General features: G+C 36.2%; 3 protein-coding genes across 9 annotated transcripts in view; 2 read left to right on the top strand and 1 right to left on the bottom strand.

Moving 5' to 3' along the window:
- Positions 1-4,443, top strand: part of LOC109052136 (synaptotagmin-2-like) — a 41,468-nt gene extending 37,025 nt beyond the window's left edge. For all 7 annotated transcript variants that reach the window (XM_042726640.1, XM_042726641.1, XM_042726637.1 and 4 more), the window contains 2 exons: positions 1-133; positions 951-4,443. The exon at positions 1-133 is cut by the window's left edge and continues 1 nt beyond it. In XM_042726640.1, the coding sequence (XP_042582574.1) occupies positions 1-133; positions 951-1,166 (349 nt within the window). In that variant the 3' untranslated portion in view covers positions 1,167-4,443. The remainder of the gene's footprint in view (positions 134-950) is intronic.
- A 998-nt stretch (positions 4,444-5,441) lies between these two features.
- LOC109052135 (protein MANBAL) lies at positions 5,442-7,419 on the top strand. Its single transcript, XM_019069607.2, has 3 exons — positions 5,442-5,601; positions 5,785-5,943; positions 7,042-7,419. Exons 2-3 carry the CDS (start codon positions 5,794-5,796, stop codon positions 7,153-7,155), a joined length of 264 nt encoding a protein of 87 aa, XP_018925152.1. The 5' UTR covers positions 5,442-5,601; positions 5,785-5,793; the 3' UTR covers positions 7,156-7,419.
- Positions 7,420-8,170: 751 nt separating this feature from the next.
- LOC109052159 (nuclear factor of activated T-cells, cytoplasmic 2-like) lies at positions 8,171-20,049 on the bottom strand. The gene is made up of 10 exons (XM_042726644.1): positions 19,719-20,049; positions 18,295-19,165; positions 17,351-17,519; positions 16,507-16,709; positions 15,729-15,901; positions 15,232-15,372; positions 13,096-13,151; positions 12,880-13,012; positions 11,950-12,486; positions 8,171-8,500 (listed from the first exon to the last, which is right to left on the bottom strand). Exons 1-10 carry the CDS (start codon positions 19,813-19,815, stop codon positions 8,454-8,456), a joined length of 2,427 nt encoding a protein of 808 aa, XP_042582578.1. The 5' UTR covers positions 19,816-20,049; the 3' UTR covers positions 8,171-8,453.
- Positions 20,050-22,112: the final 2,063 nt, after the last annotated feature.

Here is a 22,112-nt window from a genome sequence, read left to right on the forward strand (position 1 = left end):
CCCGTATGTGAAGATCCAGCTATTGCAGAACGGTAAGCGTCTAAAGAAGAAGAAGACTACGGTGAAGAAGAACACACTGAACCCGTACTACAATGAGTCCTTCAGCTTTGAGATCCCTCTGGAGCAGATGCAGGTAGATTTCAACTTTTGTTTTTTTATTCTTATTTGTTTGGAAAATTCACATCATGCAACATATTAGTACATAAGATGTTTTCATATTCATCATTGCTTTTCTGAACATTTGTCCAAGCAAACCAAGACAAATTACAAAAAAAAAAAAAGTTTTAAGAAGATCAATGCAGGGTAGATATTTTTTCTGATGTATTTGAAACTTTTTCTGTTGACAAAATATAATTAATAACTTAAGATGGTATTACAGGCTGTAAACCAATTCTTTGTAATTGTTTTCTTAGAAGCAATTAACATTTTTTAAAAATAAATATTGGTAATCTGTAATATTTTACATTTGTTATTTTTTGTTTTGGGGTATAAAGCCCAAATAAAGCACTTTAAAAGTAAATGGAAATATCCAATACATATTTTACAATTTCATGGACATTCACTTAAAAGGATTTCATTTTATTACAACTCCAGAAAATATGGTAACAATTAGCATTCATATACCTAAAAATCATCTGAAGAAATCATCCCAGTTTTTGGATGGGCAGGTGTAATAAAATAATGTACTACATTTTTCCCTCCAAATTATTTTCTACCAGAATAATGGTTGATTTTGATTTACAATTTTGGAAAAAAAAAAGATTTAAACACCTTCTTAACCACATGTTCTTGAACATACAGTAGAAACAGAAATATTGTGCAATATTAACACTAATCAACTTCAAAACAACTGTTTTCCATTTAAATATATATTGAAGCATATATTGATGCAGCTTTTACTACCAGATTTTATAATACATTTGGCTGAAGGATTTTCTGTTTTTCACTAGAAAATCCTTGTGGCGGTGACGGTCTTCGACTACGATAAGATCGGAAAAAACGATGCCATCGGGAAGATCTTCATTGGCAGCAAAGCCTCAGGCACAGCGCTCAAGCACTGGTCTGACATGTTGGCCAACCCGCGCCGCCCCATCGCTCAATGGCATCCCCTCCAACCGGAGGAAGACATCGACGGTGCTCTGGCTGCCCTTAATGCCAAGAAGTAACCTCTCACATCTCAGCCTGACTAACCAACTAACTAACCAACCCGCCACTGCATGACACCCCACACTCATCCGTACGCGCTCTGCCAGTTTGTTTCGCATAATCACCAACAAAAATATTCTAAAGAATATACTTGAAAAGATGAACAATATCACATGTTCGCCACATACTGTAAACTGAGGCAGGAGAAACGGTCACGTTTGGTCTGAAACAACATTTGCAAATAACATTGTGCACCCAAATCACAAACGTAAAATGGCATTAGAAGTAGCAGCCAGCAGAATGATATTTCACACAGCCCAATTTACCAGCCAAATACACAAAACACAAATACAACAATAGGAAAAACCAACAATGAAAGTGCACAAAAAAATCAATAAATGCACCTGAAGAGACCATTTTTGCACCTACATGTCATATTATTTTAAATTTTTAACTGGATTAGGCCTAAATATCACAAAAGGCTTCATTCCATGAACAGAAAGGAATTTGTTTCAGGATGTTGTTTGTCAGATAGAATGTTGAGCCTAATCATAAGTGCAAATAATAGTGAGTTTATGTTGCAAATATCTACACATTTGCACAGTTACAAAGCAATGATCACGTTCACTTAAACATCCCAGGAGAAGCAACTGGTGTAGGGCAGATTTGTTTACATTGTCGAAAAGGTAAATTAGGCCTAAGACACATAAAAACATGTCACATTTGCATTTATGTGCCCAAAAGAAAAAGGATTCAGGTCTATGGTTTTGTAATAGTGCAGTTAGATAGGACTGTATTGATAAATGGGCTAATAATTCATGAAATGTTGCAATAAACATTCAACACGCGTCAAGCATGGTTTACACGGTCAGTGTACAGGTATAGACACAACACTTTTACTGTAATACTGCGGTTACAGTGCCAAATCCAGACGCTCATGTATCTCACATATAGAAGATCCCATCTGGCCAAACCTGACAGGCACTAAAGCTGGCTGTGAATGTATCGTGGGATCGTACAAATGAAATTTGCACTCAGTCGTTGTGTCCTCGAGAGCTCGCTGTCGTGTTTTCGGGATCTCGGCCTGTTTGCAAACATTTGAATACCTGGTTGACATCACTGCCGCCTTTGTTCGGAGCTCAGACTCATTCAGTATACTCCACTCTCCGAGATGCCAAAGTATTATCTGGAACGGAATAGTAACTGGGCGTGTGGTAAACGATACTAATAAAGCAATCCGAAGCGTTCAGCTCCACTCTTCATCCCCAACGATGTTTGTGTATATATGCATTGATCAAACTGGTTTCTACAGCATGTACCTATAAATCGATGTACATAGAAGCATGTTTTAAAGATAGAGCATAATTATATTGTGTACGTGTGGCATTTGTCCTTTTGATAATAAAATGTAGAGGAAAGAAAATGCACTGAATGCACATTTTATGAAATTTCCCTGAAAGGGCATAAGACATTTAAGAATATATTAATATAGGGTTTTTCAAAATACTTTTAAATTTGCAACAGAGAATTAAGAGCTGTGTGTAAACGTGAGTGTTAGACTCGTGCTTGTGGTGTCAGTTTCATTTTATTTGCATTTGTTTACCTTTCTTGTCCATGTATTTGTCACGTTTCTGTGTTTATTCTGTCGTGTTGATGTGAAAATAAGAAATAATAAATGTTCAGGTTGTGAATTTACAGGAATGTCTTGTTAGGGTGGATCTCACAAAAACAAGACAAAGTGTATTTTGCATTAAAAAATGTTTAAGACCATTTTATTTTATTGCATTGTGTTTTATCACATTGCATTGCATTAAGTTAACAAGAATTCAGTGCAAAAAATGTGCTTCATTTTTATAAAATAGTCCTAAACTAGGCTTCATTTTATCCTATTTGAAATATAATTTCTTTTTTCTTTCTTTTGATTGATATGACCTGAATGTTGTCTCATGAGATTCACCTTTTAATGTACAGTGTGTAAAACCAATTGCTGAAACTAGAAGCCATATGCATGGGCCCTCGCAAGAGCTCATTGTTTTCGGACAAAACAAACACCTCAACAGATATCAATAATATTAACCTTCATGCATTTGAGCCAAAATGATGGGAGAGCAGCTGTCTGTTTCTCACAGTAACTGAAAGGATATGAAAGCGATGCCCTCGTGTTTATAGTATGACAACTGAAGTCATTTGAGATTACATGATAAACAGCATATTCACATAATTGCTTGCAAATAAATTATTAAGAGATGTATTATCATAATTATGGTGATCCAAGTGTACAATGGCATGACTTTATTATGCAATATGTGTGCAATTGACAACCAGCCCAATAGATCTGTTTATTTGTAAATTTAATTTTGAGATGAGTTTGTGTGATTTTCTGAATAACTACGCTGTACATTTTCACACAGTGATCTTTCGTTTTCCTGTTTTTGGAAAATTACTGATCAGATGGCACTGCTAAAGTATTTTATTTCCATGTTTTAGACGGGGGCAGCTGAATGTGTGTCTAAATCAAAACACATAGAGGCCAAGAAGGGTGATTAATGAATAAAGCTAGTCTTTTAGTGGCCATTCAGATGTGTTCTCATATTTATTGTTTTTAATACCTTCATCGAATGCTCGGTCTGTTTTATGTAATCATTTCTTTTCTATGACTTTCTGTTCGGTGGAACAGCCTTGGACTGTCTACAGCTGCTTACAAATATCTGTCTGCTTCTGTGTGTTGTATTTTGCAATAGGACCAATGTAGAATAATGTCTTAATGTTTCTTCTGTGGACGTGAATCAAACTGCAGGGCTCTGGTGTTCCTCTGCAGAGCAAGCAACAAAATCCCAGTCTTCCCTGGGACACTGTGGATGCCAGTCGACTGGCCCCCTTCCCTCTCTGTGTTGAGACAGTTTTCCATTCGCTGCATACTAATATCGGACCATATAGTCACAAAGACCTTCCCGATGCAATACTGCCAACATCCCAGCTTACTAACGTCTCCTAACACTCCCTGTAAAGACTCCTCCAAAGAACTGATGCCTTCCTTTTGCGTTCGTCCGTTGTGGAGGTTCCAATGTTGTCGATTCCTTTCGTGGATGCTTTGGCATGCTTTGAAATCCCCTTCTACGATCTTAACACGTCGGCCAGTGAAGAAAAAAGAAAGCCTTTCATCTGGCCGCTCCTGTAGCTTCTTGTCATCCTGTACAACCAATGTGAAAACCTCCATGAAAACCAACCAGTAGAACGTCTACATGCAGATTTCTCCACGATTCGTTAATCATAGGAAATAAAGTTCTTTTAAATATATCATTTGTTTGGAGTGGTGTGTCAGAACTTGAAATTAAACATGAAAGTCTGATGAGTGACTGAACGAGTATCACTCATGAAGGCTACTGTGGGATTGTTTCTAGTACTCAAAGATTCTTTTAAGAATACAATGTGACCCTGGAACACAAAACCAGTCCATTTTTTGAAATTGAAAGCTGGATAAATAAGCTTTCCATTGATGTGTGGTTTGTTAGTATATAGAGCAATATTTGGCTGGAATACAATTATTGTATAGAGAAATATTTGGTTTTTTTAAATTGTGGGATCTGAGGGTGAGTTGTCCAAATGAAGTTCTTAGCAATGCATATTACTAATCAAAAATTAAGTTTTGATATATTTTCGGTAGGAAATTTACAAGATACCTTCATGGAACATGATCTTTACTTAATATCCTAATCAATGAGTTTTGGCAAAGAAAGAAAATGAAAAATCGATCATTTTGACCCATATAATTTATTGTTGGCTTTTGCTACAAATATACCCGTGCTACTTTGGCTGGTTGTGTGGTCCACTGTCACACATTTTAAACCAAAACAACAGATATTTGTCAGATGTAGCCATGTTTTTGTAGCTTTTGATTAGCTCTCGCTCATTTCTCATGAAGAGATGCCTTACACAAATGGAAATATGTCCCTGAAGTGTGTATGAGTTATTTAAAATATATAATAATATATATAATAATAATAAGTATAATCATATAATATACAGTGAAATGTTAGTAAGTATTTTTCTGTGATAAAAAACGACTGTTGCTCAGTCGGTATAATTTATTGTTGGCTTATTGGTCCGCCCTGCTCTGTGCTGAGAAAAGTAACACCGTGTGACAAAACCCAGCTGCTTTAGCGGCGCGCTGAAACAGTATATCTTAAAGTATTGAATTCAAATAAAACATTGAATAAAACTCATTCTGAATTTTATTAAATTTGTAAGCTGTCTCCTCCCGTACAGCAGTATTGATGTGCGCATGCCCGGTAGCGCCTTACTTGTCCCTTCTATCCGTAACCCGGATGTGTTTATCATCCCAATCCTACATCTGACAACAAACGGAGCACGTCTGCCGTTTCATAAGACTTGTTTTATTTTTTAGTAATCATCAATCTTCCATAATACAGAAAAGGCTACGGTTTATATGTGCAGGTAATGTGTTTGTTTTGTGAGTGTGTGATTATGTGTGTGATGCGCCGAAACACTCGTTATAATCAAACACTGCTGGTGGTTTTGCACTTCTTAACTAGTTTAGAGTTGTCTGCACGAACTGTAGTAATGTCATGCTTTTGGAGCCTGTTGTTAGTGTACATTATGTTGTTTTCCCTCCGTCAGCTCCGCATCATGTCCGCTGATCTGGATCTTTCTCCTCCGGAGGTGCCTGAACCCACTTTCTTCGAGAGCCTCCTGCGTTATGGATTATTTCTAGGAGCCATTTTTCAACTCATCTGTATTTTGGCAATAATCATACCCACATCCAAGAGCCACGAACAGGTGCGGATGACTTGCAGTGTCACAGATGTCTGTAATGTCTTGTGTCGGTCAAAGATTTTTCAGTAAAGGGCCCCCAAATAGAATCAGATCTGTTTGAATTTGGATATCTTCAGATTTTATGACAATGATGGCTTTTTGGGGCATGCACGTCATTGCACCATAGGCCTTTTAAAGCAAGCAACTACAGGCAAAAACCTTGAGTGTTATGCTTTGGTCACTTTTAAGATTTCATAACAAGTCTTCTTTCAGACTAGTGGAGAGAAGACATCCTCAGTGCACATGTGAATTATGAGTATTACTCATGTGTGGGATTTTTCTAGTACTCAGTGTGACCCTGGACCACAAAACCAGTCATAAGGGTCAATTTTTTTGAAATTGAGATTTTTGCATCATATGAAAGCTGAATAATTAAGATTTCCATTGATGTACGGTTTATTAGGACCAGACAATATTTGTCTGAGATACAACTATTTGAAAATCTGGAATCTGAGGGTGCAAAAAAATCAAAATATTGAGAAAATCATCTTTAAAGTTGTCCAAATTATGTCCTTAGCTATGCATATTACTAATCAGAAATTAAGTTTTGATGTATTTACATTAGGACATTTAGAAAATATCCTAATAGAACATAATCTTTTCTTAATATCCTAAAGATTTTTGGCCAAAAAAGAAAGAAAAATTGATAATTTTGACCCGTGCAATGTTTCTACAACGTGCAATGTTTCTTTTAGTTTTCTAGAAATTTTTCTCAATGAATTTAAGAAAATTTTTGTGATTGAGTTTAGAATTTTTTTGTGATATATGGTTAAAGTTATATATCATATATCATTCACCTTATATAATGTAACTTTTTTTCCTGAAGACATTGTTTTTTTGTTTTTTTTTTATCCAATGTTCAGAAATGTATGCAAATCGGGGCCTATTTAATTAGGTAGTGCATGATTTGGATATTTAAACAACATTTCAGAAAACTTCTAATACTGTGATTAATCAGATGAGGAAATATGGTAAAATCTTTTAGCTCAGTATTTATTCTGTTTGTCTGCGGTGTCTTTGAAAATACAAATGATTTTATTCTGCTGTATTTTCTGACTGTAGGTGGAGACGCCGGAGCCGGCTGACGCTCGCAGCTCTGAGCAGAACCGAAAGCCCAAGGGACCTGTTCAACAAATCCGGCAGAAACTGAAAAAGGAGAGCAAGAAGAAGAGATAGAGAGTGTGCGAGACTGAACAGTAATGATGGATTCACTTACAGCATTAGAGGACGAGGATCCAACGAGATATTGCTTAGTTCAGACATTAGATCATCCGGTTTGCTCCAGCTTCCAGATGATCTAATCTCTTGAGTTTGGGGTTTGCCATGTCTTTCAAAACAGTGTTTGTATGTCATGTTATGTATCATTGATTTTGAGTAATCTTTGGTTTTATTTTTTATGCCAGTTTCAAGTACATTGATATGAATAAACTGATGACCATTTTTCTGCTTGTTTCTTTCTGTTGTGGTAAACATAATCTTTAGTACTAATAGAATCCAAGCCTAATGCATGCAAGATAAATTTTTTTTAAATGTTGCATTCCCAAAGATATAATTTTCTCTTCTTGAAGCGTTTTTTCCCGCTCTAAATAGACTAGTTCGTTGCTCTTAATGTTTCAAGCAACATGGTGCTCACTATATGTAATACATATTACAACTAGAAGATTTTACTTTTGTAAGTAAATTATATTATATGTTCTTTTTGATTATGAGTGATTTGATAAATATAGTATATATATAATGTATAATTTTTAAATTTTATATTCTTAAGCATTTGAAAATTGAACCTTGAACTAGCTTGAGAACTTTAACTTTTTTTAACATGTGAATATTTTTAAGATTCTGCTCTTGACTAATTTGAGTACTTTAAAATGCAAAATAGTTTTCGTACAATTTATATAAACTGTATGAACAACTAATTTGCATTTTTAATATTGCAGAGGGAAATGCTTTGTCAGAAAATAATTGCTTGGCTTTCATTTATGAAACGGATCTACAGTATTTTAACAAAATATTAAGAACTCTGATATAAACATTAGAATTTAAATTATTGGCTTGGGAATTGGTTTGTTATAAATTGATTTGTCTGCTATTCTTATTTTTATGTATCTAATTTTATTATTATTATTATCTGATTTTATTTTTTGTTTTTTTTTGAATTTCATTTTGTTTCTTATAACAATTTAAGGACATTTTTTAAACATTTTATTTGAAATGCACATTGATAAATATGTCTTACAAGGTCAAATTTAGATAAAAACATGATTTGAGAAAATAGGCATTATATATTTATAGATATAAACAACAGTAAAGCGCACTAATATTACATCTAACATGATCTTACTGGTCAATATTTTGTGTACAAATCATAGATATGAAAAACCAGCAATTTAAATCGATATCAATGCCAAGACGTCTTCATCTGTGATGATGCTGTGTCTTCAGAGAGGATGATGATTTCTCTTCCACAACTGACATCAGAGATTATTTTTATGAACGAGGTCCTTTCTTATAACAGCATTCACTGCAAGCAGAAATAAAAACAAAATCATTTTTGGTGTTTACAGAGTTTCTTGAAGAATTTAAATCAGAACAGAAAGTCATAAATTCACAGTCATGGCATTAAATGTTGCAAAAATATCTTTGGCAGTATTTTTGTTTTCCAATACGGATATCTAAAGCCTTTAAATCAAGATACATTTATTTGAGCTGTGAAATGAAGATGTGAAACCTTGTTTTCGGAGAAACCAAACAAAATTAGGTGAGCGTATGGTTAAAACAAGAGCACATATCTGTCACTGAGGTATGAAAACTGGTTTCCTTTTGAATTAGGTGTACTTTTTGAGACCACTGGCAGATATTTGGTCCTTGTTTTAACCACAAACTCACTTTATTTTGATTAACTTCACAGAAAACAAGAATTCATTTTGCTGCTCAAGTGAATGCATCCTAATTTAAGAATCTTTAGACATTTGCAGCGGAAAAGAAAAACAGGTCAAAAGAACAGCACTTTTTTTGCAGTGTGATAAGAAAGGTACAATTGGTTTGGAGCAAAGCTATTCAAGCCTTATTTATTTATTTATTTATTGTTAAATTAAAAAAAGTAATGGTGATTGGTTGTAAGTTGTATTTTAATTTTTTGCTAATACAACTCATTGTGTTCCCTAGACATTTAGAGAACACACTGATGTATTGTGTTTCCTTCATAAGTTTTATTTCTGTACATTTTCTTTACCTGGTCTTAAATTTGCCTTCATAACGCCTGCAGAAACTCTGTGTTTGCTGAAGTGTGCATTACTGTTCCTATTGCTCAGCACTGATTACATAAATCAAAGACTGAGTGAACATGAAATGTTATACGTGTTGCTACTTAAGTGATCAGATGCACCATTTCCACCTGCTCTACCGTAGAACTTACTAACAAGACTTTTAAGACATTGTATGGTGCATCATCATCTTCATCGGTCAGTCCCTCACTGCAGTCTGCGCCACAATCACACGCTGCAATACACAGACTGTCCTCCAGCTGGCAGCGCGACCCTCTCGTGCTTGAGTTGGTTGTGCTTCCTGTTGTTCTGCTCAGACAAGTTTAGTGGGCTAAAAATGGAAAGTTTTCCGTCTAAAATTAGATTAGGGGACACGAGGGGTAGCGTTTACAGGTATAATCAGCCTGAAATAGAAGCTGAGGCGGGGGTGGGGTTCTTTGTAATGCCCACGCAGCCACCGCAAATAAAAACACTTCTACATCTGTGGTGTAATATTATTAAAATATAGTGCTCACCATATCAGCTGCACCAGGCTTTACGTGAATGAAGAATACGTTTAGTTTATTTAGTGACTGAATGCTCTCCTTTGAGATCGATGGTGTGTCCTGTGTGTGTGTGTGTGTGTGTGTGTGTGTGTGTGTTTTAGGTCTGTTAGAGCTCAATATTTAACAAGCTCTGGGAGAACTGAAGCACTGACCCATATAGAGCCGCGCCATACATTAAACACACAACACACACACACACCTCAAATCATCTGAAACAACAACTAATCATCTTATAATGTAGTTTCATATTATCTGATAAAGATTTAATAATTCAATAAAAATCAAAACTAAAAATTAAATGTGGTTCTTTAAAGTGTAGTGTCTAAAAATATACCATTTCCCCATATACACACATAAATTTATAAACTAAAAATCATATAAACTAAAATAAAAATATACCATTTCCCCATATACACGTTTTGATATATTCACCGGTATGACAAATTGGCCGACAAAATATCTTCATGGAACATGATAATTTACTTAGAATATCCTAATGATTTTAGTCAAAAAAAAAAAATGGATAATTTTGACCCATACAATGTTTTTTTGGCTATTATAATTTTGACCCATATAATGTATTGTTGTCTATTGCTACAAATATACCCCAGAGATTTAAGACTGCTTTCGTGCTGCAGGGTCACATATGTTTAAATAGTGAAGGCTGAGGCATCAACAAAAGCATAAACCATTGTTTAACAACCTTGTAGCTCACAGTTCATCTGTATTTAATGGTTTGTTAACAATTAATTTCCATATATAGAAAATGAACTTTTACTTCAGAAAACCGGCTATTCGAATTAAGCACCAGTGCTGGGTTAAAAATTGTAATCCGTTACTGATTACATGATGAAAATTGTAGTTAGTAACGTAATCTAAGATACTCACTCAAGGTAATGTATTCAGACTACTTTTTAGATTAGTTTTTACCTAACTTTATCTATCTAACTTTATGTCGGGGATAAGTAAACATTTTATGTTAAAGGAGTCTGGCTTAAAAAAAGTTGGGGAATCCTGGTTTAAATATTTTTGTCCAGAACTCCAAGATCAACTATTTGTGAAGTCACTGGATATGATGAAGACTGTTTTACAACATGTTTCACAGTGTTAAGTGATTTATACAGTTATTTGTTTTTATTTTTTTCTTATTTGTTGTTATTTGTTTTTTGTTTGTTTTTCCCCCAAATTCAGAAGCATGGATCACAAATTTATTTACATGAATTATGAATTACATGCATTACTTGTAATTAAGAGTGGACTATATACCAGTAGACATGATTGAATTTGTCAACTGGTAGAGATTTTGGACTATCGTCTCTATCGCGGTTACAACTTATCGTTAAAACATGTCGTTTGCACACATTTTTAAGCATTGCAGTTTATAACAAACGATTTTAAGCCATTGAAGCGCAATCAGCAGCACAAGAGAACTCATTTCACTATACATGTGCAAATCTTTGCAAACATCCTCGTTAACACAGTAAATTAGGTCTTAAGTGAAAGCAAACAGCTGAGAAGGAAAAGGGAAACGTGTGACAGTATATTGGATCCGGGCAGCTCTTAAAGTGACAGCAGTCTAATATTCCTGTCATTCATATTAATCAAACAACAAAAGAGAGAAAATCCCTCGCTGCTCTTGACTTTAATAAGAAGAAATATATATTTAACTTACACATTGAAGAATATATAATGCATGTAGCATTTCTTAATTATTTGCTCTACTGTAGTTTTTTTTTTGTCCTATTGCTTATAATTAGTTTCTTATAAGCTGACTGTTTACTTGTCTTCAGTGAGCTTGCGTTTCTTTGTTTTTTTTTTAGGCTAGTATTAGTTTTTTGTTACACTGGTGAAATTTTTTTTTAAATTTCTATGGTATCAAAAAGTTTTGCTATCATAATGACCTTATTTAAAGCAAAAATAACTATATTGTGATATATATCATTACCGTGAAATAAAATTACTCATATTGTGATATTCTGGTCTTATCGCCCACCCCTACATGTAATCCATAAAAATTTAACTGCAATCTGATTATGAGCATTTTAAAATTAATATAATCTAATCACGAGTACTTAATTTTTGGAATCTGATTCATCCAGATTACATGTAATCAGTTACTACTCAGCACTGTTCAGTATATACTGAATGATAAGCGTACAAACCATCATCCAGATAGGCCTGATCCAGGTTCTCCTGCTTGATGGTGACTCTCACAGGACTGACGTTTCTCTGGTGCTGCACTGGCAGGTATGTCTGCTGATGGCTGCGGGCCGGAGGGGATCTCCCTGTGGTTGGGGACACCCTCGAGCCGTACGCCTTCTGATGGGCCGCGGCGGAGCAGAGCTCTGAGACATCGAGGGTGGGAAACAGAGAGGCAGCCATTTGGAAGCTGTCTCCTGCTATGGTGTGCTGGTAGGTGTTGGGCATATATGTAGACACAGAGGTTGCGGGACCTGCTGTGTGAGCCGGGGAGCCGGAGAAAACTGCTGGCACCATGTGATCCAGTGCGTAGCGCATGGGTGCGTGTTGTGGGGCAGCAGGGTACATGCAGTGAGCTCGCTGGTATGACGGGCCACCCGGCATCATGCGACCGTCCGCAAGATGGCAAGAGGGAGGAGAGATGCCCATAATGGGACGCCCAGTGCAGCCTAACTGTGCGTATTGGTATTCTTCAACCGGCTCTGGTTTAATCTGTGGCACTAGAGAGGAAACATTTGGAATCAGAACATTTGGATCAGTTTAATACAAAAGACGAGGGTATCTGTCCATAAATTGAAGTAGTTCGAAGCAGTTACAGTGCCTGAAAACATACATTTGCCCTTAGTAAACTCATTGAAATTTGTAAACTAAATCTTGGTGTTATTTGTCAATGTTGGAATAAAAAAAGAGACAAGTAGGTCTATAAATATATAATATATATATATATATATATATATATATATATATAATATATATATATATATATATATATATATATATATATAAATTAACACGGTTCAAAACTTTCTATGGTGTTGTAAATCTGAATAAGTCAGATCATTTTAAAAGAAAAACGCAAGTGTATTTGTTTATAAAGAGACTGAAGGTTTCACCTGAGAGGGGCGTGTAGGTGAAGTTTTGAGGCTGGCTGCATCTCTTCTTCCCGTTCAATACGTGAAATTTGACTTTGACTGGGTGGTAGATGTTGGGGTCTCGATATGGAGGGATTTCCAAAAACAGCAGGTTCTGATAGGAAACACAACTCACATTTAACAGCTTTATTCAAGACTATGTATTACTATGCTTTCAGAATAGTTTGAAGTACTTACAGATGTGCATTTGTCTCTGTAAACTTTCGCCTCAGCCTCCCATAACTGCAAGTCAACTAAAACAATCAAACAGTCATTTGAATGCTGAAAAAAAACTATAAATAATTTTTCAAACATAAGATGATATAGTATATTCTTTATGAATAACAACATATTATAATCAGCATTTTAGAATGATTTCTGAAAGATCATGCGACACTGAAGACTGGAGTAATGATGCTGAAAATTCAGCTGCGCATCACAGGAATAAATGACATTTTACAATATATTCAAATAGAAAACTTATTTTAAATTGCAAAGATATTTCACAATATTGCTGTATTTTTGATTAGTGAGAGACTTCTATTAAAAAACATTTTTAAAAAATCCTACTGACCCCAATCTTTTGAAGGGTAGTATACTTTTTTAAACTTAGAAGTTAATTTACATCTGCTCACCAACATACGCCCATGTGCATTCTCACTATTTAATGTTGGAAGCCACAAGAAATATCTGATCTGTGACTTCTACATGAGCAACAGAGAGAAAGTTTCATGCATAGTGGATGAAACTCCCACTTTCCTGCTGTTACTGCTGCTCTGCAACCCTCACGCTGAATACAGGAAAGGAAAGAGTCTCTGTACTTGTAGAAGCTATCTGTACAGAGCATAACCACATCCTCTCGCACCGCACTGCACACCTAAATGGAAAGTGCAGCTAAAACTTTGTTTGCGTCAGAAAGTGTAGGCTGTTTCTATAGGATGTCAGTGTGAGTCATGACTGATATATGCTACTGTCCTCAAGTTCTGTGACACTGAGATTTCACTCAACCGCTGCTGGACGCTGCCAGTCAAAATATTCTTGACGTTTTGGATGATTTCCGGTTCTTCCACGAATAAATAAATAAATTAATTAATTAATTAAAACCAATTAAGGAGGAAATTAAACTAAATTACATTTTCTCCTTAATTGGTTTTGCATCTGTCAGTTTAATTTAATTTTGAACTTTGTCCATTTCATTTCCATGCATCTACTTCATGCATTTGAATGTTTATGTACACATGCTGTGTGCTGCAAAGCAAACATTGATTTTAAATCAGTAAAGTGTACCTTATGTTGTTTTTAATCATCTTACTGCCTTAATGTTGACTCTTAAATAATGACATTATTAAAGGTGCATGCATAATAATTAGAAAATGAGTACATTTTTAAGAGTAGTTTTAGATTTAGAGTTTAGCATTTCAACATGCAATTAGACATGACAACTCTCTAAAAGTATTTAATATCAACTAACAATAAACACAGGTGTTTGGTATAGAATTAATGTCTTAATGTTATGCATAGTGCGTAGGTGTTGGTTCTGAGGTTTCTGACGTCTTTAAACACTGACAGACAAACTGGAGGCTATGTAGATGTGTGTGTATGTGTGTGTTTATGCAAGCTTTGCAAGGCTTATCTTTTTTTTCACTCTTGTGTTGTTGCAAAGGTTGGCCAAACCATACTGCAGTTTACCATGCAACCCGGAGCCTCATGGCTCCAACCTGGACCACCATTTTTCAGCATATGCAAACCATATCAATAAAACTTTAAACAAATCATATGCCAATTTTCTCCACAGATGGCTGATAGTGCCTGGAGAAGTCAAATATTAAAAGAGTTATATGTCGATGGTTGGAGCTGTTAACACACTGGAGCATAACATCAGAAGCTGAAGATCTACTTTCACCTTTTGTCAGCTTTTCTGAGAGTTATTCACCCATGTAAAGTGAGATTAACATCTCTCTAACTGAATTCACACCTTAACCGATTAGTTTTCACTGAAACTGTAGACCTGACATTGAAGGTTGTGTGTCTTTCAGCCTAGTAGTGAGTCACATCAGAGATACAGAGTGACTCCAAAAAGGATTTGGATACTTTGGAACAGTCGAAATGTTATTGCATCAGATTACAAAATCTTAAATCAACTTTTTATTTTAGTTTATCATCTGACGCAAAGACATTCAGACATTTTTAAGTGTGTCCGAATCCTTTTCAGAGCCACTGACGACCTCTCTGCTCTCTAGACACCCACAGTAGCCACTGAAATACACATTGGTTTACCATTACACTTAGAATCAAAACAAGAGTGACCAAGCCTCTCGCTGCAGTTTTACTCACCATGCGTTTTCTCAAAGAAGATGACTTTGGACTCTGATGTGAAGTTCTGGCCCCTAAGCATCATCTGCGGTCCCCCCAGAACCGAACAGTGGTCCAATTCTTGATGATCTACCACTGGATGCTCATGAGCAGACCTTTGAGCTGTAACAAAACCGTATTTTTTTTATTATATAAAAAAATATTTAATTTAATATTAAAAATATGACATTTGACCATTCTGATATCATCAGCATCATGATTGTGCCTGATTGGCCAAATAACAAGCGAACATTCTGAATGGTGCCACAGAGTTTTGAGTAAATATGAAATATATAATATTAAAACAAATGTAAAATATAAATTTACAAAATGTCATTTAGAATTTTTTTTAAATTATAATAATATAAAATAATGTAAATTATAATGGGTTGGCCACATTTTATAAATGCAAAAAACATGCATTAAAATGTATGGTTAAAACAGTGAATCTTAAATGAAAATGCATTTTTATTGCATACAGCATTCAATAGTCTGCGAAGCCACTTGGAGAGAGATCCACTGGCCGCTGGGTTGAGGAACGTGGACACGGAAGACCAATCTCACTCGTGTGTTTTTCCGTCCCACATCTGTCTCGCCTTTCTTCAGCTCAATGTCGGCATTTCTCAGTTTCAGGATACCAGCACAATCAACTCTAAAAATGTGAACGAACAATTATCAGGCAACTCATTGGTTCTTTTATCACTTCCTGTTCCTGTTTTCATAAATTCTGGGCTTCTTTTTATTTTCTACGAATGGAAACTATCGAATACCTATTTAAATAATATACAATTGGGACTATCCGTCACTTTATTACAGAATATTTCTCCAGGTTTATTATTGGAAGTCAGTTTCAGGCACATACACTCAAGTCTACAAAACCGCTGTTGAATATTTTCACTATTAATGACCAAGAATGATGCTATCCAATAGCAGGTAATGTTTTTACACTACATGAGGTAAGTTGCCACAAAGAAAACCTGCCATAATAAATGCATGTTATAAGCTATTTAATGGCTTCATCTAAATTTAAATAATTATATAATATATATATAAAAAAAGTTTTGCCAAATAGAAAGTTTGTTTGGAGGATAAAATAATTCACACAAATTAAGTATAGAGTATAGAACTAGGCATTTAAAACCACTGTTGGATTTGTGCAATTGTATTTTTGACTCAAAACCTCATAGCTATTGACATTCAGCACCCTGTGTGACAACTTGCCCCAGTTGTCTTTATGTGATATCATTATCTTCTTACACAGCTCTCATGTTCTCCTTGGGTTCCAGTGCCACTTCTAGGATCTTGGTTCCGTTCAGCATTCGTTCCTGACTGTTGGTGGAGACGGTCTTGCCGGTGATGCGGTGGACCTGGTAGAAGGCGTGAGGTCTGAGGTTCCTGTCGTCAGCCGTGCCGATGAAGACCTGTAGAGCCAGCGGTTCGGTCCCGGTGTACCCTCGCAACTGAGACAGTTCATAAACCACAGTTTATATCTGCACAGTATGCCAACAATCAAAGGATGAACTAGCATTTGAAGATAAACTATAACTAAAAATCTCATTGTGGTTGCATTAAAAAAAAGTGCTTGTATTTGTGTCTCAATGCAGATTTTTTTTGCTCAGTGTCTTTGGTGATTTTTAGTGAATGTATGAAGTCATTCATCTTCATTTCCAACAAATACGATGCTGATACTCTGTGTGAGATATGCATATAGCTGAGTGAAAGGTTTAGTCAGTGTAGATGATATGACATATTGTCTCAGCGATAGCAATGACAAAACCACAGATCCTCATTTTCCTAAATGTGGACACAGCTCTTTGCGCCGTAACAGGGAAATAACGTCACCACAATCATTGCATTATCTCTCTCTCTCTACCTCCCCCTTGTTTCTGTTATAAAGCTCTTCACTGACAGCCGTCTCAGTTTTGCCGACACACTTTCAGTCGCTCTCTCAAACTTTCTCGCACATTTTCACATGCAGCGATTCTCGAGAATTGTTATATTCGCTCCCCACGCATGCTTACAAAACCAAACAAAACCAACCTTTCCGCCCTCCCACGGCTTTGACTTTTCTTCTAAATACGCAGCGTTGTCCTCGATTTACCTGAACGACAGGATGGCCTCCAGTAGACGCTTTGACGGCCCCCCGGCTGCCCTCGGTCTCGTAGTGGGCCCGGTGGTGTTGTCTGGGTTGAACCTCTATCCTGAGCTCATACTGCTCAGTGCTGCTGGGAAGAGGCCAGTCCAGCGCAGGCAAGGCAGCCACTGGCATACTAAGACATGAGATACTGGTTAGTCACAATAACCATCACAGATCACTTCTGGGAATAAAAATGCGTAAAGGCCACAACTAGATGTGCAAACATTTGAATGTAATGTATACTGATAATCTGGCATTTGTATTGCTCAAAGCTTTCTCTTTCATAGACTTTCTGTACGCATCAATTTGATCTCAGATGTTTCTCCTAAACTATATAAGATGAACTAAAGGTAGACATGTTGAGAAACTAGCTGGGTACAAAGCTATACAAATGGCAGCTTAGATCAATTAATATTGGGAGAATTTGATAGGAAACGTTTAAGTTCATAGTGATTGTTCACTTTTGGTATCTTGGTGGTACTACAATTTAAGACATTTTTGAGATTCTAGAAGAGACACATGTAAACTTGAAAACTTTTGAGAAGGGTAAAATTAAATCTCATCACTGCCAGGAGAAATAAATGTATTATGGTGCTGGTTATAATTAGATGCTTGTGTTTTTTTTTTTTTGTACACACTTAAAACTAAAGGTTCTGAAATGGGGGTTAAAATAACCATTTTTTTCTTAGTATAAAGAACAGCTAAATAATCTAAAGAAAATTTTTCTACTATAACAAACCTTTTGTGCAATGGAATGTTAACAGGTATATTAAAGGTACTTCATGGAATGACTGATGCCAATGAAGAACCTTTATTTTTACGAGTGTAAGTGGATAAATGCTGTTAAAGGAACAAATGTAAGGCTGTTGCTTTGTCACTGGACTGATTAATAATCGATTACATCATACCTACAAACCCCTGCGAGAGCCTGACTAGACCAGTTGGCAGGCATGAAATAGCACGATTCCACAGCGAATTCTTTTTTCACTTCCGGCATAGGTGGGAACATGCCCACCTGGCTTTCCGTGTAGACAGAGTACTCCAGATTAGGTCGGACAATCTTAGTAGGAATTGGTTTAGTCAAGCTGTGGCTGAGGCTGTTCATGGAATCCTCCAAGTTTGCCAGTGGATAAAACTCGGCGGGCTCGTCCCGGCCAAAACGGGGGCTTTGAGATCTCTGTGTCTCGTATTCGGTGTAAGTGCGCTTCCCCTGCGGAGAAGCCGAGCGAGAACGTGGAGAGGTTGGACGGCGGTCCAGGAAGGTGTCTTCTGTGATGCTGGTGCGAGGGGACGTGTTGGGAGAACCAGAAGCTTGGATGGCCTGCATCATCGGGCAAAGCACGGCTTCGGTCAATCCGGCTAGCGTTCCTTCACCAACACCGGGAGAGATGCAGGGGGAGTATGTCCCGGGAGAATAGCCATCTGAATGCCAGCTAGTAGACGAGGTGCTGCTAGCCGGACTGAGGCATTGGTTCTCCCTGTAAGGGATGTCGAGCATGGGCCGACTGATGTTCACAGGGTTGGTGTGGATGTGGTCATAATGGTACAGGTCAGGGCAGGTGATCTCAATTCTCGGGCCGTTGCCTTGGGGCGCTCCAGTGTGGCTGGCAAGCATGGAGGGGTGTCTATAATCAGATTGCCCATAGGTGAGAAGGTCATCGTTAGGGAGATGGTGGGAAAGCTGGCTCGCAGACTCCTCATCGTACAGAGACGGGTCTTGATGAGCGATTGGGGAAGTTCGATTGGTACCGTGGCTGGAGGGGATGCCAGCATCATCAACTAAAAACAAATGGGAAAACACATTAACAACCATCTCACCACCTTTTAGCTGTGTATATTACTTTTATAATCTAACCGGATGCTTATTAAAAAACTCTGAATGTTTCCTGTAAATAAGTAGGCTCCAATATTAGAGAACTGAACGGTTAGCTGCAGTGAAAGTTTCCACTACATCTATGGGTTCACACAATGTGTGTAACCTACTTTAAAACCCTAGCGATCTACATCTACTCCAACTCTCCAAAGCAAAATAGTAGCAATAATAGTAATACAATACATATACAATAGTAACAGAATTTAATTATTTGAATTATCTTGAAGTAGCATGCACACAGTACATAGTAATAATGCATTACCATAGTATTATAAAGTATCATTACTGTATCATACTTCTCTTTTTTGTAAGGAAAACGATTAATACTTTGACATATATTTGTTTTGAATGCAATTAAAACATGGTCAATTATAGAGGACAGGAAAAAACACTTGTTATGTGAGGAAAACGTGTCAAAAGTTCTAAAATTATGATTAATAATTAGTGATACCCACTAACCTTGGTCATCTGGAGGTAAGTCAGGTTGGTTGTACAGGAAAAGTAATGGAAAGTCCAGTTCTTCTTGACCGTCGATGTTTTCGTATAAATTACTCATTGGACAAGTTTTCAAGCCAACGTTCCCTCAGTAAAAGTGATTTAAAAGACAAAAAGAAACGAAAAGTTGAAACTAATCGGTCCTAATCGGAATAGTTTTCTCCGAAATAAAAACGGTTATTGACAGTTTAGTTTCTAAGGCAACGGAACGAAGTGTCAGTCAGTTGCGCTCTACTAATGATTCGATTGCGTTTGAGAGCGCGAGAGATGCTGCGCAGCTTCCGGTTTGAAAAAAACAACAACACAGACCTCTGCGTGAGAAACTAAGAATAGGCAAACAACAAACCTGTATACGATTGTTTTGTGAGAAAGTTACAGAAAATGATTCTCAGCGTTGCAGAACCCACTTCAGTCAACCTCAGACGACAAAAAAGCGCTAAAACTTCACATATTAATATCATAGACATATATTGGAATGCGTATCAAATTCATTAGTTAAGCAAAACATATTTTGACTTGAGGTTTATGCTTTTCGTTTTTCGTTTAGGCCTTTATGGTTTAAGTTCTAAATACAGTCTGTTATGGGACAATCTATTATTTTATCTCTCAGACTCTATTTTTAGAAATGATGCGGGTCTCTTTGTTTTTACAGTGACTCCTCACCTGTCCATCCTCAGGTCACCTTATAAGGGTACTTAACAACAACAATGACGCCATCTGCTGGACTGACCTTTGAAAGCTTTGGTGCATTTCTCAAATCAGAAATGAAATTCTCAGAACTACTTGTACCACCTCCACATCATCTAGTCATTTATACACATCATAAAACCAGTTTCTCATTCTTTAGAACAAGTTGTGATTACTTTTGTACATTCATGCAATTGATTATGCACATTTATCTGCAGTGTCAGCTGCTAATGTCATGTTGCTCAAAATGTATTATATAGTTTTCTGTGCAATAGTCTTACCCCTCAAAACATCTAGTCTTTAGTTCATCGTATAAGTCATTAAATGCCAAATGGTTCATCTAGTTGTCATAAACTGCCAAGTAAGTTTTTTCTTACAAATTATTATTAGACTTTTTGTAAATTTGGCATGAATTGTGCAATTGAATCTTGACTAATGAAGAGAATGTAGATCAAGCAATGATAAAGCATTTCTCTGAAACAGCTCAAAGTTTCATCTCATGAATCTTCAGTTGGAAAGCATAGACAGAGGACAACACAAGAGTTACAAATTCTGACAGTGGACTTATTTTTTATTTTCATCTTTGTGCCCATATTTCTTTTTCCTTTTCTATATCACAATGACATTGTAAAGGGTTTTTTTTTTTTTTTTTTTTTTTTTGGTCAGACCACTAGTAAAAGTGTAACTAGGAATTCTATCCAGTCTCTTTCAGTCAATATCCCACATACAGTAATGTGTAAATTTGTACTTTTGAAATAGATATATGGCACACGTAAGCATATGGCATACTGTTCAATACAGTAACTGTCATCCAAAATGTTGCCATAATTTACATCAGAACATCCCTCCAGAGTACACTGTTATACTGACAACATGACTAAGTAATTTGACTTATCAAATTTTGACTAATAACTTGTAATTCTGATGGCACCAACATGTTCATTGACACAAATATTTATTTTTGATAGATGAGAACTAAGGATTTTGAGCAAGAGACTGGCTTTTGCAGGTAATCCATTGTGTTTTGCTATTTGTACGAGTTGTTTTGAGAAATGCACTTACTGTTTTGCAAATGTCAAAGATGATTTGAAAAATGTACCAAAGCGACTGAGAAAAACTGTAATCAAAATGAGTACTTGACATTTCAAGCAGTGACAGTGTGACAGACTACCCTGCAGGACGGAAGTGTGCAATTAAAAACATTTTCAAAGCTATATATCAATATTTCAATACTTACAAATAAATGCCATTTAAATAGTATGTCCTAACCTCCTAAAATCTTTGTTTCAGTCACAAATTAACCTATTAAATAATATATAGGTAATTATTAGCCATGTGCATTTGTGCAATTCGACATTTGTATAAAGAATATACTGAACCACTGTAAATAAATTGAATGCATTTTAACTGTGGTTTCCTTTTACTTTAGATCTTTATATTAATTTGCATTAATTTATTTCCTGTTTTATTTAATGTTACACCCCCTTGCACCCACAGCATTTACGGGTCGTAACAATATTACTCTTTTCTGTATTATTTTCTTGCATCACTTACATGCCACTAACTTTCTCCTTTTTATCTCACAGCTGCATGCTTCGAGGGCCCCTGTCAGTGCTGTTAGCCTATCAATATGCTTTTATGACAGTTTATTAATGTAGATGTTTTTGCTGT

Source organism: Cyprinus carpio, chromosome B6, assembly GCF_018340385.1.
Source record: "Cyprinus carpio isolate SPL01 chromosome B6, ASM1834038v1, whole genome shotgun sequence".
NCBI lineage: Eukaryota > Metazoa > Chordata > Actinopteri > Cypriniformes > Cyprinidae > Cyprinus > Cyprinus carpio.

Coding starts and splice junctions, on each gene's coding strand:
- LOC109052135 (XM_019069607.2), top strand. CDS start 5,794: ATGTCCGCTGATCTGGATCTTTCTCCTCCGGAGGTGCCTGAACCCACT. Junction 5,944..7,041: donor CATCCAAGAGCCACGAACAG/GTGCGGATGACT, acceptor TTCTGACTGTAG/GTGGAGACGCCGGAGCCGGC.
- LOC109052159 (XM_042726644.1), bottom strand. CDS start 19,815: ATGAGTAATTTATACGAAAACATCGACGGTCAAGAAGAACTGGACTTT. Junction 16,710..17,350: donor GAGGCCATCCTGTCGTTCAG/GTAAATCGAGGA, acceptor GAACTGTCTCAG/TTGCGAGGGTACACCGGGAC. Junction 8,501..11,949: donor TCAGGCCTATCTGGATGATG/GTTTGTACGCTT, acceptor TTCTGCTTGCAG/TGAATGCTGTTATAAGAAAG.